Raw genomic sequence first — 18,463 nt, forward strand, 5'->3', positions numbered from 1 at the left:
ACACCCTTTGGATATTGTGGTCCCATCATTTTTAATCGATAAACGATGATTAAAATGTATCTAGATTTAGAGCTGTTGTAAGTTTTGTAGATTGCCTTTCAAATTTAAGCGTTTGGTGTAGACTTTCTGAATTGTGAATCCAGCAGTGCCCATTGTGAGAGGATTTTTTCCTGTGTGCAGAAGAACAGGACAAATTTCCGCCCCAATCTTGGAATGGACATCCTAGAGGCACTGACGATCTTAAAACACAGGGATGGCAAGGAAGAGCACACACCAAAGGAGCTGAAGCACTTGAAAGGCTCTATTAGTTTTGCAAGCTTTTGAATCTTGTGGAAGATACGACCACAATATGTTTCGACATAATGGGGAACATCGTACTCCCTAGGACACCCATTGGCGAGGCATACCACAAGGTGAAAATGGTGAAATGGTATGAGTTTAACGCCCCGCCCCTATCAACACTATTAGGTTATTTAAGAGGCGGGACCTCCTAATTTAACGTCCGTCTCTGATAGGACTGAGCCAAGTGGGAAGTTCGTGTAAAGTGCCTTTCCCATGGACACAACGTCGGACCGAGCTGAGACTCGAACCCCGAACCCGCAATCTCACCAGTAGGCTACCGACGCCACCATACCACATGTTATCAGCGTAATCAAACAGTGAGATAGAGTAACGGGCCCATGGCACTAGGGGGCGCTGGCGCAGGCCGAACAGAGTTGCCGCCCCATGACACTAGGGGGTGCTGAAGAATTTACTATAAAGGCAGGGCGGGAACTCTGTACATTCCCTTCCGTCTTAGTAGTCGAGATAGCAGTGACAGACGGTCCGAAGCTCCCGGTGAAGTGACGTCCGAGGGCCCAACGATTTGATCTGAGCCGGCCAGTGTAGACCACGCAGCGCCACGAGGAAGCCAATTTGATCCATCAGTATTTTAGTTTAGTGTTTGTATATAACTCAGAAGGTAAGTACAGTCTTTTCGACCTTGCAATTACAATAGTCGTCAACGGTACCTGCATCTGTTTGGCATTGTGGTGCACCATGCGGACGGTTGGCAGAGGAAAGATGACAAAGTGACATTCATCTGGAGACAGAAAAAGGAAAAGATTCCAACATGGTTGCTTTAGCCGTGCGCCATTTCCTTTCCTCTGTGATCAAACAAAAGTTGATGACACAAGCAGAGCTACGGATCTTCCCCAACTCCTGTTATGGACAGAACAAAAACTTTAATGTTCTTGCCATGCTGTTGGCTTTCTGCAAGCAGGAATGTCCTCACCTGCGGATTACATACACATTCCCAGTGAGGGGGCACAGCTTCCTACCTGCAGATTGTGTCTTTGGAAGGATACAGAGGAAATACACAGAAACCCCACCATCCTCATGCCAAGGGAGTACATTCAATATAATCGAACACCATGGGCGTGTGTACCAGTACCTCAGAGACTGGCACAGCTTCATCTTAAAGGCTGCTGCGAAGATGGTAAAAAAATCTAATACCTTCAAGATCAGCACTGTGAAGTTTATGGAGATTAACGGTGCTACTTTAGGTGTCAAGGACACATAAGCTGCAAACTAAACACATGTTTTTTTAAAATCCTCCTCCTCCCCCTCTTTCCCTATAGCTGCTGCTGTCCATCCTGATGCAGAGGTTGGTGATGACTTCACTGTCGTCCAAGATGTAGGAGCTGCTATTCTCAACGAGACTCTGCACACAAGGACCACTGAAGACAATGACTGTACTGTTCCCTCTGTAACAAAGCGGTATGTGCCTGCAAGCTGTTCGACAGTAAGCCCTGCTACACTATGATCGGGGAAGGTGAAATTCAGTACCTGCCTTCAAAATTATCTCCCTTGACAGGGATCACAAGAACATGGTACTTTTAGGAAAAATTAGCTCTGGTATACATCTGTCTGAATTTACATATAGATTTAAGAAAGGTGCTCAGACAGAGAGGAAAGCATCTTGAAGTGACTACTACCATCGTGGTCAAAGAATTTGCAGACAAACATCCTGTTTCCTGCATTCTATGAGCAGGGGTACTTTGACTTTGACCAAGCTTATCAAAACATTACAAAGAAAACGGCACAGTGCCACGTCAGCACAAAAATTCTAAGAAGGTTCCCCACGATGCCCTGGCATTCAGTGACACTAAGCGAGTTGTGGACTTTATCGTTAACTATGCAAAAGACCATGCTATCACGTTACCATGTCGTACTCCTCACAACTGGGTATCCACAAGGAAGGGTGTTTTCAATGAATACATTAATGTGGTGGAGAAAGATGGGGACCCGAAGAATGTGCGCACTGTCTGCTAGCTATCGCTCGTTTACAAGGATCTGGGGAACCCTCTTGCCCTTCATTATGACTATGCCTCCTGCGACGGATTTGTGTTGGATTTGCCAGCAGGATGCTGCAAAGCTCACTTGAGCTAGAAACAAGCCAGTTGAAGAAAAAACGGAGATGGCGTAGAAGATGTTGTTTCAACATGACCTCTAGGTCTTACTTGATCAAAACTCAAATCAGGTTTCTTTCTCTAGCGCTAGATCTAGCGATGTCGACTGACAACTCAGCATTGGCGATCAGAAAGAAAGGGCTCTAGGCTAACTCGTCCGCTGTGTTTTCCTCCACCCCACCCCACCCAGTAGTGCATTCTGTCTGCTTGCGCACGTCACACATTCGCTCTATCCATCACATTGCTGTGACCTCTCCATCCCTGCATCGGAGAGGTGAGAGGCATGGTAGGCCTGGATAATCTAAACTAGGCTTATGCTGGCCTATCACGCGATGCATTCTGCTTGTCTGCGCATGCCACAACCTCCCTACTCAGTCGCTCCGGCCTTCATTGTTGACGCACATGGGCTCTCCGATTTTTTGTTTAGCAAGATCACCAACAAGTTTCTCAACTGGCGAGGTTTTGCACTATGTATAATTGGCCTATGCACTGTGCACAGCTGCGGCAATATCCCGCTATAACCGACTCGCATTTTTGTCTGATTGCCCTATAGCAGTATTTTATACAAAAGTAAAGAGGAGAAAAAAACGCGGTTTTAGAATAGTGTCTTTATAACAGACTTCTCGTTTTTTGCGGACTTGTTATAAGTGGACTCCACTGTAGCAATGTCTAAAGAGGGTATAACTGCTGTAAACTAGCTGCAATACGGATTAGAACCTTAAATTTTCAAGAAAAAAAGTGTTCCGCGACTTTAGACGCGTTTTTCTCAAAACTTTGTTTTGAACGGTTGGTAACTTCAAAACGCCATAACTTGGCTGAAAATTAAGACATGTTTAAACTTTGAAAGCACAATGTAGAGAATTGAAAGAACTATAACATGGCACTTTTAGTCTTAAAAGTTAAAAAAACTGCAATGTGCCTATTTTTCCCAGGCACCCACACATATATGGTGTTTTGTCATGAAACCATTCAATTGTAAATGGGTTGATTTATCAATGTCATGCTCATACTGTGCCAGAACAACATAGGGGGAACTGCTGCTTTTTCTTTCCTCATCCTTACTATCGTCATTCCTCTACTTCTTTTGTATGTTTGTCACTCCCTTGTGAACTATTTCCGGGATGCCTTGATAGTCAAAGTAGACTTTGTGCTGTTGAGGCTAGAGAGGTGAGGAGTACGCCTGATTCCCTGTAAAGACTTCTCTGTTGACATCCACCCTTTGGCCCTCATATGACCTTATGCAGTTGCAAGCACCGTAAAACATTGCTAAAACTAAAACTAATAACTGGGAGGAACAGACAAGATTGCAATCACTATTGACAAAGCCAAATAAGACAGAGGATCTTTTGAAAGACAGGGCCAAAAAAGTTGTAAGGGCAGAAGTCACATTGGTCCCTACAGCATTTCATTACAAAAAAAATTCTCAATTCAACATAAGGAAGTAATTCAAGAGATAATGCAAACGCTGGACAAATTTAGAAGCGTGCATGATTCTTGATCACACCCAGAGGTAACTGTTGCATTATTCATGAGGTGTCAATGGCATTCAAATTCTGAATATAATTTTCCATCATCCCGGAGATCATCTCACAAAATGCCAAAGACAGGCGGGTGCAGTTTATAAATTAAAACTATCCTCAGAAATCACTGTTGCACTATGTGGGTGCCGCTCAAAGAGGCATGAGCCAGCATTCTGATCGCGTTCACATCTGCTTCTGTCAGAGTTTCACCCGAGAGGCACTCCACCTGGTACTGAACCGTCTCCTGACCAGTATCCGTGAGCTGATCCCGGCTGCACGGCACCGTGAAAGTGTGGGCACCAGACGGCAGAACCACCTCGATGCTCTGAGCCTGCTGCTGCTCACCCGGCCGCACAATCGCGTTCATCACCCCGTCCATCGACCTCACATGGGAAGCAGACGAGACCCCTCCGGTGTGCTGCACGGTGATGGTCTGAGGTTTGCGATGTAGCTGCTGCGACTGTTCGTGTATGTGCCCGCCTGGCATGATGATGTGGCGGACTTCCACCTCCCCTTGACCATTGGGCTGTTCCTCAACCATTACCACAGACGTTCCCTCCACTGCCTGGTCGGCGCTGGACAAAACTCTCTGCCCACCCTCCAGGCCAAATACAGTTGGGACTCGTTGCTCCTCTATTCTGCCCGAAACCTGCTGGAAAAAAAGAGAAAACTATACTGGTGACTATATACATTTCATCAGCCATCTGTTCAGACGTATTAAGCCCCCCATTTTTTTTTTTTGTCCCCAGTTTTTTAAACCATATTCTCCTGGTCCCATGTATTCTGACATCAATAAACATGTTCTGGCACTCTCGCATTCCAGTGGGTCCCACAGCTGTATATCCCGATCACTTTATCCTGCGCAATTACATCTCCCAGGGTACCGTAAATCTGTGCAAGCGAAGTGGGACAAGTGTTTGCTCATAAGTTTGCTTGTGTTTGTGTACATACCAATAAATGTAATTGAGTTTCACTACTTGCAGCCTCATTACAAATATTATTTTATTTCACCCAATGAAATTTCAACAGAAATGACTATACATGACCTCTTTAGACACCAAGCTCAAAGGGACCTCTACCAAACAACAATCCATCTTTCTACGCAAATGTCACTTTCAGGTTGTTTCAACCCAGCTTGATTTTACACAAGATATCATTTCATGGTAAGAATAGATTCGAATCGATTGAGGTGTTTTAAAACAAGTAGGTGATCTAAAGATACAAATGATTTTAAAATATTCGGAAACTGGACGGTATGTTTTCCCATTCAATGACTTTAATGCTTTGTGTGAACTCTTTCTTTGATAAAACAAGCTTATCACCAAAAGACCATAGTTTACATCCCATAATTTGGGATATTCTCTGCAAAGTGCACTGCAAATTTCTGTGAAGTAAAGCCACGCTATACCGTTCTTATGGCAGAGCACATAACAAGCCTGCAACTGCAGTTTCAACAGATTAATCCACTAATCTATCTTACAGACCTGTGACCACTCCGAGGGGTCGGTGACCTCCACAAGCTGCCCGTAGACCTCCTCATTCTGTCCAGTCTCTGCACCCGTGGAATCCACACAGACAATGGACACATACTCCCGTTTTCTGGCCGCTGCTTGCTGCTGTTTTCTGTGACGACCCTGTGAGAAAAAGAACAAAGACATTGACAAACATCATTTCCACAGCTCAGCATGAGACTCTGTCATGCGTTTTCAGAATGGCATATGGTGGAGTCTTGCACCAGGCAGTCAATTTGTAAATGAAAAAACATAATTTGGCTGTGCAACACACAAAAAAACCAAACATTTCAGTTAAATACCCTCCCTATTTCTCATTTTGGCTTGTAAGAATGCTGCATGCTTCCCAGGAAACTGAGAATGTTGCTGAGGGTCTTCTGAGGTAATAGATTGTAAAACGCAATGAGCAGGAATATGTAGGGCCTACTACACAAAAGCTTTTTATTATTTAAGTCCCTCTAGTACTCAGTTATATATATTCACTCAACAGCATCAAACCATCATACGCTGAAAAGCCTAAACAAAAATATAACACAAAATTAATCAAATGATTCCTCTTTCTTCATAAGTAAAGGTGTGACTGAAGTTGCCAGAAACGACTCTGTATCATACACTTATCTGTCTTAGCTTGTTTCAACAAAATAAGAGAAAGGAAACAGAAATGCAGGCTTTCTTGTATTTAAAATTTTGCTAAAAAAATGGTGAAATTGTCTTAAAGCCTCTTTCCGCCCTGTGAGATTATTTAAGAGTTGGGATCTCCAAATATAACTTCCGTCTCCAATAGAACCAAACTAAATGGGTGTAGAGCCTTAAAAACTCCCCAAATCAACCGAAGTTCAGACCACCCCATTGGGGATTCAAACCAGGGCCATACACTTTGTAGTCTTACATGGTACAAATTGAGCTTATAATAATAATAATGATAATAATTTGCATTTATAGAGCACTCTATTCCATACGAGTATAAGCTTTGAGCGCTTTATGGTGCTCCTCTAATTAGAGTTTTTTTAACACCATACTAGAGAGAGAAAAAACTCAGAAACATTCCCAGCTTCTTGGGACGCAAGCAGTGCAAGCAGCTGACTAAGGGCTGTACACTACTCAAGAACTATATTGCAGGAGTCGGCCAATACCTTGAGCTTGTAGCTAGCCAGGGACGGGTCTTCATTCGAGTGTGAGACCAGGTGGTAGTTGAGGTACTCCTTGCGGAAGAAGCTGCGCTTGCAATACTGACACACATACTTTCGGATGCCCTGATGAGCCTCTTCATGACGTTTCAAGCTCCCTGGGCATTACAAAAAATAATTTTTTTAACTTGATGCCAAGCAAGTCAACCTGCCATTCTTATTCAACATATAAAACAACAAATCACATATATAAAAACATGCGCAATTCATGTATAGCAATACAATTGATAACTCACATTTAACATCACACACAATTCACGTAAGGGAAAACAACCAATAGTTTTAATAACCTCACATTTAGTAACACACACACAACTCGCATTTAGCAACACCCACAACTCACTCTAAAGCAACACACAACTCACACTAAGCAACACACACAACTCACATTTTAGCAACACACGCTTACCTCACACTAAGCAACACACACAACTCAAATTTAGCAACACACAAAACACACACTAAAGCAACACACACAACTCACATTTAGCAACACACACAACTCACATTTAGCAACACACAAAGCACACACTAAAGCAACACACACAATTCACATTTAGCAACACACACTAAAGCAACACACACAACTCACATTTAGCAACACACAAAGCACACACTAAAGCAACACACACAATTCACATTTAGCAACACACACTAAAGCAACACACACAACTCACATTTACAACACACAAACCCACATTTAACAAAACACACAAAACTCACGTTTAGCAGTGAAGGTTTTTCCACACTGCTCACAGCAGAACACAGGCGCCTGGGCAGGGTGCTTGAATCGCTTGTGTTTCTGCAATCTGTTCTCCGTTGTGAAAGTGCGATGACAGATGTCACAAACAACTGGCACGCCCCCGCCTTTGTCATGGGTCTTGATGTGGTAGCGCAGAGAGGCCGAACGAGGAAAACCCCGGCCACAAATGTTACACCTGGAAATAGGAAAAAAAAGGTCAAGAAACCACCGTTAAAACACACAAGCACTGTGTCACTAGCCTGCATTTAAGTTGAACCATTATGCTAGACTACAGTATTTCAATTCATTTGTAAATTTCAAGCTGCCTGAATACTTTACAATAAAATGCCAAATACATGGTATGAGGTTTCTATCAAATATTTGATTCCTGTCTGGATTAAACAAAACTATGCACACCACAATAATACAGATCACAATCAGTATCATTTTTCGCACTGAAAGTTGGACTGTCCCAGATGGAATCGCACAAAAGCCAGGCCAGAAAAAAACAACTTTGTCTCGGACAGAGGAAATTAGGGGAGGGTCCAAAAGGCTCAACACACTCAGTGAGATCAATGGTTGCCTGTCTGGTTGGCAAGCAGTGGTCAAAACTTCACACCTCTAAAGTGCTACCCCAGCCACTCTGATAAAGGCATGCATCAGTCTTACTAATCCATTGCCACCAGTGCTTGCATCTCATAAGGACCACTGTTTGATCAATTAAAATTAATAGCAATTAAATGTCACCTCTGCTTCCATCCATCGATGTAATCAAGCATAATCAACCAATGCCACCCTGCCCCATTGTAACAATGATTTGGAGAACTTTCTTTCTGCTGGCCATACGATCAAGCAGTAGTAAAATTTAACACCAGGAAAGTCCCTGTGCTGGCGCACTACTTGAGCACTTTGAAGGCAAGCAGCTATGAGATTTCACACCCACACCACCCTGATCCATCTACACTATGCAGGGCTCACATTGGTGGGGTAACAGCTACCCGTAAACCACATTCCTTCCCCTCTTCATCGCCTGGAGGCAGGGCGAAAAGGTTAAAACAGGTGATACCAACCAAACTGGGGAGTTTTGTTTCACATCAGGTCTGAGTGGGTAAAGCGTTTTCCCAGTCTTCGTAAGGGCAAATTTCGATGTGAAGGCAAATGTATTATAGAAGATCGTGTATTATGGGGAGCACAGAGATTCCATCATGACAGGATTACGATTTGGCAGCATCAACTGTATAAGACACTTCTGACTATTATGTCCCTGGAAGGGGAGACAGCACACGAGGGAAACGCTCACCACTACCTTCATCAGAGCAGAGCACAGGAATTACAAGAATGACATTGAAGTTCATAAACACAACATGCCCAGAATACTACACACAGAGAGAACTGGAGGGATGTACATGTATCAGTTATCCCACCAACAAAACATGGAACTATAGTCAAACCTTTCCAAGAATTCACCTTTACAAACAACCACCCAATGTTTTTTTCTACATTATAATGATCGTGTCTAAGAGGACCACCTGTCCAAGATCAGTTTTTCCCTCGCCAATGAGCGGTCATTTTGGATTGGTTCAACTGAATCTCAATAGTTTTGAGGGTTTTTTTTTTTTTTAGTTTTGGAAAAGAGAAGTGCAGAATAATATGGCGTCGGTGGCCTAGAGATTAGACTCTCGGACTCGCAACCATAAGGGTTTTAATCCTTTCGGGGCCCCGGCGTTCCATCCTTTAGAAGCCACTTCACACAAATTTTCCTCACTTCATCCAGGTGGAAATGGGTACTGGGCTATAGACTGCGAAAGGTCTTGTCAGTTTGATAATGTTTGAGCGCATGAAATCCGCAGCTTGCACTGCATGCTTCCTTGGAGGCTGAGAGTGTTTCTAAGTCTTGTATAGTTTGCTGGGGTAATAATAGTTGTAAAGCACATAGTACATGCCGTAGGGTGTGGATATGGGCTATATAAATGCAATTCTTATTATTACTTTATTATAATGGCTATTCAGTGCATGGAAAAGCAAAATATAAGCAAGATATAAAGGCAGAAACAACGGAGTGAAAAAATATGACCTGCCAGCGGTGCCCTCCAACCACTCCATCTGCTCACTCATAGGATGCCACTCAAAAGAAACAACCTTTGTGAAAGAACGGGGAAGTATCTTTTTTCTGGTGGTACTACAACTTATGCCAATGGGGGGGGTTTTGTGCTGATCTGTTGACCGAGGGTCCAGTCAGACAAAAAAAAAAGACTCAATAAATAACATTTTAGAATGTAACATTAAAATCACCTACCTAATATGCCTCTACATACTTTTTAAAAATTTGTTTTAAAAAGACAACTTTTAAACTTACAGATAGGGGCGATGGCCAGTGTGTCGTCGTAAATGCATACGGAGTCCTTTCTTGGTTGTGAACTTCTTGGGGCAGTTTGAGCACGAGAAAGGTTTTATACCTGTATGTCTGTACATGTGCTCTGAGGAACAGACAAACCGTCTAGTGAAGGCAACACTTAATCTGCAGCTAGAAAAGAGATGATCGTCACAGATAAGCTATGGGACGCAGGTGAACATAATATAGAACAAGTGGTGTCACTTAAATGCAGCATGCATTTTTCTTTTAAAATGAGCCATTTCGATAAATGAAACAAATGATTTTAATTTTCATGGCCATTAAAACTATAAGGTGCAGAATCCATTTAAAAAAACAGCACAGAGAAGCATCTGATGTACTGTAAAATCTTGCATTAACTCTTTCTAAGCACAATTATTTTATCACGGTGTGCAGCGAGCAGTGTGGAAAGAATTAAGACTGTGACAAATCCCTTTAGAAAAGCAGTCAATGGCAAAAACTATGAGGCCCTTACCTTTATAGTTGTTTTCCCCACGGACTATCTCCTGACACACCTCACAGCGACGACGCTTCCCAATCTTTTTCACAGGTGATGACTCCTCCACTGTCTGGAAAAACATTTCAAAGTCACATGAAATAAACAAAAACTGAACCAAAATTTAGTCAGGTCAGCAGATTCAGCCATGAAAAAATTTCCCATTTAGATAATTTAATCACTCCAAACAATATTTAAACCATTCATGCATAAGAAATACATCTTAGGCACAAATATTTCGCTTGTACGACAAGAGTATGTGATGCTTGACAAAAGACTATTCCCTCACAAACTAAAAACGTATCACATTATAAAACCGCATTTATCAAAGTATGTTAACAAAAAAAAAAAAGAAAAAGGAAAAAGGAACATTATAGCTACATTATGAAAGTTTCCTAGCCACAGATAGTACAAAAACTACCATATTATGAAGTAAGTAATAAAGTCACATGTAAGAGATTTTACATCAAATTAAGCATCCACACTTGCATCTATATCATTTGTGAAACTGTTTACGTCATTTGTAGATGTACTACATCATGTTTTACAGTATGTGATAAAAAACGTGTTTTGCTAATTATTTGTGAAGAATATTACATTAGAAGCCGGTGACTTTTTGTTTATTTTCTTGACGATATCCAGACTGAATAAAATTAAAGTAATTTTTTTTAAAACGTTTCTTAAACAACCCAAAGAAAACTGTTCTCGTAACCTGTGAAACTTGAATCCTTTCCAACATATCTGCAGTCTTTAGACTCCAGGACTCCTCAGGGTCACCATCTTCCACTTCCTCCATCTCTCCAACGTGTTCCTCTTCGTCTTCCAACTCTTCTTCAATGACAGCATTTTTGTCCGAAGCAGATTCTGAAATTTCTGTTAAAAAAATTTCAGTCAATAAACGACGTATTCTACTAAACACAAGTGAATTTCAAGTGTGTCTTTGAGTGACTTTGGGTAGAATTCAGACACATTCATTTCAGTAGACCATGACATTTGTGTCACATAACCAGCCTGACTCCACTAGCTTTGGGCTTCACACAAAAAAGGTAACATTTGGTTCCAGAATGATCAAGACAGTATGCAAACTTTTATTTAAGTAAGAATTTTACAGCATTTGCAACACGGTCAGGTCATATAAGTGCTGAAGATTAGAAGTGTTAATAGAGTGTAACATACAAACAAAAAGAGGAGAGAAGTGGACGATAAATGATGATAATAATGATAGACAGCATTTGTATGGCCCAACTCCCCACTCAACAGCAAGCTCTAAAGCTACACAATCTATAAAGATAGGAAGGAAGGAGCAAACCACACCAGAGTACTTGTAAACCACCCACTATGAAGAATTGTAAGGTGTTAAGTTGTGAATTAAAACTGAAATAAAGTGCAGATTCGTCGACAGCGTAAGCAATATCTGCTAAATCCTTTCTTTCTTTTGTCACACTGTACTGAACAGTGGTGCTGCCAGAACAGTCACACGAATGACTGACAGAGACAAAACACTAAGACCACATCCTGAGACCACTGACCTAATTTTGGAACTTGTCCTTGAACTGCAGAGGGCTCAGTGGTGCTTTGCTGTACATCTGTGCTTGTTGAAGTCATTTCTGTGGGGGGGAAAAAACAACGAGAACATATGCATACAACAGAAAACAATAGAGAAATTCAATTCATACTTCAGAACAGATGCTACGTCTTATATTCAACAGAGGAGTCTGCTTAAACCAAACATGGTTAATCTGAAAACAGCGATAAACGGAAAGAAGATAAGTCCACCTCTCTGTTTTTCTTATATTTGAGTAACCTCCCTAAACCATGACCCAAGCTACAGGACTGCAAAACCACTTCATACCACCTTACATTTCATTCATGTTAACTTTTAAAATTCACAAACACATGGTTTCTGATTCGATTTCAACCGTTCAAAAACTCAAAGAAAGAAGAGGGACTCAACTTTCACCTTATAGTCCCATTTACAATCATATCTAAATGGACTATCTGCCTAGACTTCGTAGAAATGCATACCCTAGCAGTGTTAAGCATCGGGCAAGTATTCGGCGCCCTCCAATGACTATAGTAGTTAACTGATAATGGCAAATATTTATATAGTGAGTAAATGATTAAAGAAAAAATGCAAATAAGACAAAAAGGAAGAATTACACTGACCTTTGTCCTGCCCTTTGAGGCCTGTATTTACTACCACAGTCCCATCACCCGCAACGTCAATCATCACAGTTGACTCCACCTCCGATCCCTCCTCCATGACCTCAGCGTTGACATCGGTGCCAGCTCCGCTCTCTGGGGGGCTGGAGGACAGCATGGCGCTCTCCATTGCTTTTGCCACCAAGTCTGGTTTTGCCGGCGGTGATGTCTCTTCCTTTGCAGGCTCCGCTGGAGAAAAACCAAAAGTCACATCAGTTGAGGAAATAAATAGCAGCAGCTCTTCTCACTTTCAACAAGAGCAACTTTCTCAAACTGATTAATAAAAAGAGTCAAAATAAACTATTCTTCATAAAATTTACTTCAGAGAAGTTGAAAACATAGCCGCAAATACTTTGCTTGTATACATTTCAAACATACCTTACAACTAAAATAAAAACATGAAAATACTATTTTACAAAAGGACCAGACAGTTGCTGTCTTCATAAGAGAGCAAAAGTGACAATCTTTATTTTTTTTTTTATTAAAAAAATTTTTAATAACTAAAATACCCCCATGGAAAATCTGTAAGTATAATTTACAATGAACCTCTGCTCATCACTGTCCCTGTACACTAGACAAACCTAAAAGTTTCTCACTTACCAAGTGGTGGGAACAACGTGTCCAAATTCTCTCTTTTAGAACAGATATCCTGAGGAAGAAAGAATCATTTAACTTTATAGAAGGGATCTGAGAACAGCATGACCAGCTTTAATCTTAGCTGAATACTGCAGGGATAACTTAGCTAACAAGATGGTATGTGAACTAACTTAACTATAATAGTCTTAAGAGGACAACTATCTTTGAATCATTTCAGTCAAAGATAGTAAATAACAAGATGGGCCACTCAGCCAAAAAAGTGTATGCAGGAAGTATGCTCTTTGCTTCAGATGGCGCTGCAGTCTGTTTTGAAGCTCTCTTTCATTTTTCCAGAAGAAGAATAGGAATAGCACCTCCTTGCGTGCGCAGATCGACTGCTGTTCATCAGTAGTTCGGGTTCGTTCAGTGCGGAGTTTTAGGTTATTTATATTTTAATGACCTCTCGCCTTTCATTCTAAAGTCAAATTAAACGAAGAAAACGATCACCCTTTCCTCCGGAAGAGGTTTTTTGTCAGCGTAACCATTTTAAAAAAGCGTTCTTCCGAATTTCATTCAAAAACTTGCTAGTTTCACTTTGATTTTTAAAAACTCAAGTAGGATAACTCTGTTCGCAAAAGGTGCGCTTTTGTGAAGAGGGCGCCACCGAATTTTGAGGACACTTTTTTAATTGGCTCAAAGAGAGAAGTGGCCCCTCTTGTTATGTAGACTCATTTTTACAGTCTCTAGTGAGAAACCTAAACTTCTAATATCCAATAGACCCAAAGTGCACCTGATGACACAATAAACCAGTCATGATTACCTTGCCGGCAAAGTAGTCCTGGAATCGTTTCAGTCTCCAGTCCTTCATCATTTGTCTTCTCTCCGCCTCCTCTGCCAATTTCTCAGCATTTGCCTTAGACTGATGGTTGCACCATTTGCTCAGCTCCTGTTCAACGTCTTTAGGCATGTCTGGCCAGAAGGCCCACCTCCTTATGGCTGCCAGTACCTCAGATTGGCTACAGGTGTGATCTAAAAAAAAAAAAAAAGAAAAGGGCACGCACATTTTTATTTTCCGATTGGTATTCGGGTAATAAAATCATCAAAATCTATTTTTGCAAACCATAAATAATTATTACTCTTTAATCGCAGTCATGACCATAAATTATTTGGTCAGCTGATAATGATTGAATTGAAATCTAAATTCAGATACTGGAAAAAAATGAATCCCACCCCCCAAAAATCGGCGGAGATTGGCACTCACTAGTAACTTGATGGCATGAAAAAACAAGTCAAGACTCATGCAAGACACATCTGTTATCATCAAAGTATTTCCTAACAGGAACTGATCTCTAGAGACAACATTTTAGTTGCTGGTACCAGAGGAGGAAACCGAACTAGTAACCGACATGGATAAGATTGATGAGAATTCACTGATAATAGTGCTGATGTCTGTGGCATAGTGGTTAGGCTCTTCGATGTTGCAAGAGAAAAACACCAGTTCAATTCCGAAGTAAAGAAAATCTTTATCAGATGCCACCATCTGTCTGCTGAGATGTCATCCCACTAAACCTGAATTGACTCTTGACAGGAAAGGTTGAAGCAGCCCACCTCCTAAGTGTGATGACTTGGTGTGAAACATTTACAGTCAGGTACAGATAACAAAAACACATAAAACTCGAAATCTCGGATAGCGAGTCAAATATGCCATTCCCCGACTGAACCATTATGTTTTCTTTGTATTGGCAGCACAGTATTCTCGAACACCCGCATAAGTTTGTCAAATAACCATCCCGAAAACCTGGTCAAATAGACAGCAGGTTGTTCTGACCAGTTTGGTTACATTGTCAAGATCATGATCTGAAGTAAGAACAGGTTTTTTTTCAGTCAGAAGTCTAATCAGCATCACTCGCTTCCCTTCTCTTGCTTCGACCAAAGTAGTATACAACAAGATGGGCCATGCCTCTCTTTGAGCCAATTAAAAAAGTGTCCTCAAAATTCGGCGGTGCCCTCTTCGCAAATGCGCATCCTTTGCGAACAGAGTTACCCTTCTTGAATTAAAAAAATCAAAGTGAAACTAGCAAGTTTTTAAATAAATTTAGGAAGAACACTTTTTTTTAATGGTTACGCAGACAAAAAAACTCTTCTGGAGGAAAGGGTGATTGTTTTCTTTGTTTAATTTGACTTTAGAATGAAAGGCGAGAGGTCATTAAAATAAAAAATAAAACCTAAAACTCCGCACTGAACAAACCCGAACTGCTGATGAACAGCAGTCGATCTGCGCAAGCAAGGGGGTGCTATTCCTATTCTTCTTCTGGAAAAACGAAAGAGAGTTTCAAAACAGACTGCAGCGCCATCTGAAGCAAAGAGCGAACTTCCGGCGGACACTTTTTTGGCTGAGTGGCCCATCTTGTTATGTACTATCTTTGCTTCGACACGGAACAAAACAATACTCATATCGAGGCCCATCATCGCATATAACGTGTAGTGTATTGTGTGCAAGGTGCTAAAACCTCTTTGAATCTAGTCATGCGAGAGTGGGCGCTACGTGATGGGGTGTGATCAAAGACAGACAGTGTGGCGCGGCACTGGACCACATGATGTGTGAATCATGTTTGTCTTTGAGTGCGTGCATGCGTGCGTGCAACTGTTTCAATGATGGCAGTAATTTATTTTCCAACCATAACAGTTACTTCCCTCGACTTTCTTCAATATTTCTCTTATTTTTCATTGTCTAATTTACTTGAATTAAGGATGTGTCAAACACATGTGTCAGTCGCCAATGTCAGAGATGCCAACCACAGAAAACCAAAATGAGTATTGGGAAATCTGAAAATGTGTATTTTCAGGGGAAAATGTGTATTCCCCTCCACCGACGGACCAACTAGTAAAATGTTCAGGGTGTCCAGCAATATTTCCTTTAAAAAATTTACTAGCTCACCTGCTCAAAAAAGGGAGCACACACAAGTACAATATACATGTATCCAGTAAACAAAATGTCAGTGTTCAGTGTCGCACTGGGGTCTTGTTTGACTTAAATATTTCAGTCTTTTAAAATATTTTCCTCTCATTATATAAAAAATTAATCCTGCTTTGAGCGTTCGGAAGGGCCTAGAACAAGAATTTCAACTATCAAGAACCAGTCTGGGTGTCATGATTCATATTATGAACTGAGAGACTAAAATTATTGCTCAAACTCAGAGAAGAGCAATAACTTGAATGGCTCAAGTAGACCCATGCACTGTGAGAGTTGTAACAACTGTGGGAGGGCAAGATGCAGTGACACTGAAAATCTGCCAGTCTTGAACAGAAAGCTACAACATACACTGTAGGTATAATTTACTAGATTCTAGATCTATTACCCATCCAATAAAACGCGAACACTTTATTTCAATAATACAGACTTGCAAAGCATGAAGGGTCCCGATTCCGCACACGACCTGCACCAACTCGCGCTTTGCAGAGAGCTCTAATCAAAATTCTGAAATTTGCTTCCAGGTTTTTGTCCTCTGGTGTTGCCTTCACCCCCCCCCCCCCCCCCCGGTGTACCTTTTAAAAAAAATCAATAATCTCCTCCCCTATTCCGTAGTCCTATACTTCGCACCGCCGTTACTTACTCCCACCAAAGACGGTCTTCGCTCACACGATGCCACATTTATTTATGATGCGAATGCGCGCAGGGTCACTGACTAGTCACGATGGCGAGCCAGACAATCTAAAAATCGGACGACGCTTGTATTTTCTTTTCTTTTTTTTCCACAAGTGACAGCACAGAGACGAGTCCGAGCGTTGAATAAATTTTATTTGCGCGGAAACACAGCGTTTACTCTGCAAAACCTGCATTGTCACAAATACTCCATTATCAGACTACCGCTGGCAAACTTCTCGGTGGTAACGAAAGCGAAAGTAGATCTTGAACTTGATTTTCCCGATCGAGCCTCGGTGTCACATACACTTCCGCCTGCCGCCTCTTCGTGTGAAAGTGAAACGTACTCTAGGACGGTGAAAAGCTGAACGAATATAATATCACAATCGCGACCGGCAAAAATGAACTTACTGACCTTATCGGACTTGGTTTTCAAATATTCCAGTTCCGCAATACTGAAACTATTTTTTGACAAAAGATGGGACTTGAGATAATTAGGTTTACTCGACCAAGCTGAATCTCGTATTTTTCGCATTCCAGGATGCGTATTTTTTCATGAAAAGTTGTATTCGCGTATTTTCGGCAAAAACTCGTACTAAAATACGTAAAATCGTACTGGTTGGCATCTCTGCAATGTGTTTGAGATATACATGCTCAACTGCACAATTATTAATTATTGTTGCCAGTTGTCATCTAACATTTTCATCAGCCTGATGTCTCACCCCCGAGAGCTGCCTTGACAGCAGCCACCCTTTCTTCTTGAGTCCTCAGGACTTTCTTTGGCTTCTCATCAGGCTTGTGTGGCGGGATGAAATAGAGGATGCCTCTCTCCACCTTGTAGTGCTTGGCTTTCTTTCGGAAGATGAGAAGTTCTGAGCGGGACAGATCGTCAGGAATGATGTCTTTTCGCAAGAAGTCAATCAGTTCACGGTAAGAGACTTTACCTATGTCTGCAGCTTCCATGTCCTGAGAACAATAGAGCATAAAAAAGGGAAAACACACTTAAAAACACTTTAGAGTGAATGATATACACATCAGTGAAAAACGAATGGATGTTCTGACTTTGTAAGGAAAAGAAATAAAAATACAGTTTCAAACACCTACAAGCAAGAAAAATACTTGAATTTATGCCTGAAACAACAAAGTATGTCACAGCCGATAAAGAAAATAGAGGTGAGAACAATCAAACACAGAACTGTGCTTGACTGATCATCAACACAAATGTAAGACAGTACTTCAAACACAATTATAACTTTTGTGATCATGTGATACAGCTCCTTTTTATATCATTTGTGACATTTTTGCACTGCTGTCCTTATGGGTATATAATTAATGCAGGCTAAGAAAGTTCTTCTTTAAGTGATTAAACTGGTTGTCCTGTTTAAAATATGAAATGTTTCTTCTTGTGTGTATGAGGTTATATTTTCAGTCATCATGTCATCAATGCACGGTGCTCAGAACTTAACCTATCCATTATTATTATTATTGCTATTATTATACAGTAGTCTCCGCCTAAGATCCCACTGCTTACGATCCCGGTTCGCTTAAGATCCCGCTGTTTTAAGAAAACAGAATTTTTACTATAAAAAAGTCACCCCTAAGATCCCGCTCTGATTCACTCTGAAGGTCTACCTTCGGCTAAGATCCCGCACTTCAGATGATAATTTGCGGAACAAAAAACGCGGGCAGGACAGCCGATTAACCAAGAGTGAAAAGTTGAGATCAATAAACTGTCCGTCGATTC

The 18,463-nt window shown here is 41.2% G+C and overlaps 1 protein-coding gene across 2 annotated transcripts in view; it reads right to left on the minus strand.

Moving 5' to 3' along the window:
• Positions 1-3,666: 3,666 nt before the first annotated feature.
• Positions 3,667-18,463, minus strand: part of LOC101859807 — a 27,220-nt gene continuing 12,423 nt past the window's right edge. Inside the window, exons 10-21 of one of the 2 annotated variants that reach the window (XM_005105721.3) lie at positions 17,442-17,685; positions 13,897-14,105; positions 13,101-13,149; positions 12,465-12,689; positions 11,828-11,905; positions 11,011-11,171; positions 10,278-10,371; positions 9,767-9,887; positions 7,392-7,606; positions 6,615-6,766; positions 5,455-5,604; positions 3,667-4,619 (exon numbers count right to left, since the gene is read on the minus strand). In XM_005105721.3, coding sequence (XP_005105778.1) covers positions 4,095-4,619; positions 5,455-5,604; positions 6,615-6,766; positions 7,392-7,606; positions 9,767-9,887; positions 10,278-10,371; positions 11,011-11,171; positions 11,828-11,905; positions 12,465-12,689; positions 13,101-13,149; positions 13,897-14,105; positions 17,442-17,685 — 2,223 coding nt within the window. In that variant the 3' untranslated portion in view covers positions 3,667-4,094. Of the gene's footprint in view, positions 4,623-5,454; positions 5,605-6,614; positions 6,767-7,391; positions 7,607-9,766; positions 9,888-10,277; positions 10,372-11,010; positions 11,172-11,827; positions 11,906-12,464; positions 12,690-13,100; positions 13,150-13,896; positions 14,106-17,441; positions 17,686-18,463 lie in introns of both variants that reach the window. The other variant, XM_005105720.3, reaches the window with a different exon arrangement.

This window comes from Aplysia californica, unplaced genomic scaffold, assembly GCF_000002075.1.
Source record: "Aplysia californica isolate F4 #8 unplaced genomic scaffold, AplCal3.0 scaffold00488, whole genome shotgun sequence".
Lineage (NCBI taxonomy): Eukaryota > Metazoa > Mollusca > Gastropoda > Aplysiida > Aplysiidae > Aplysia > Aplysia californica.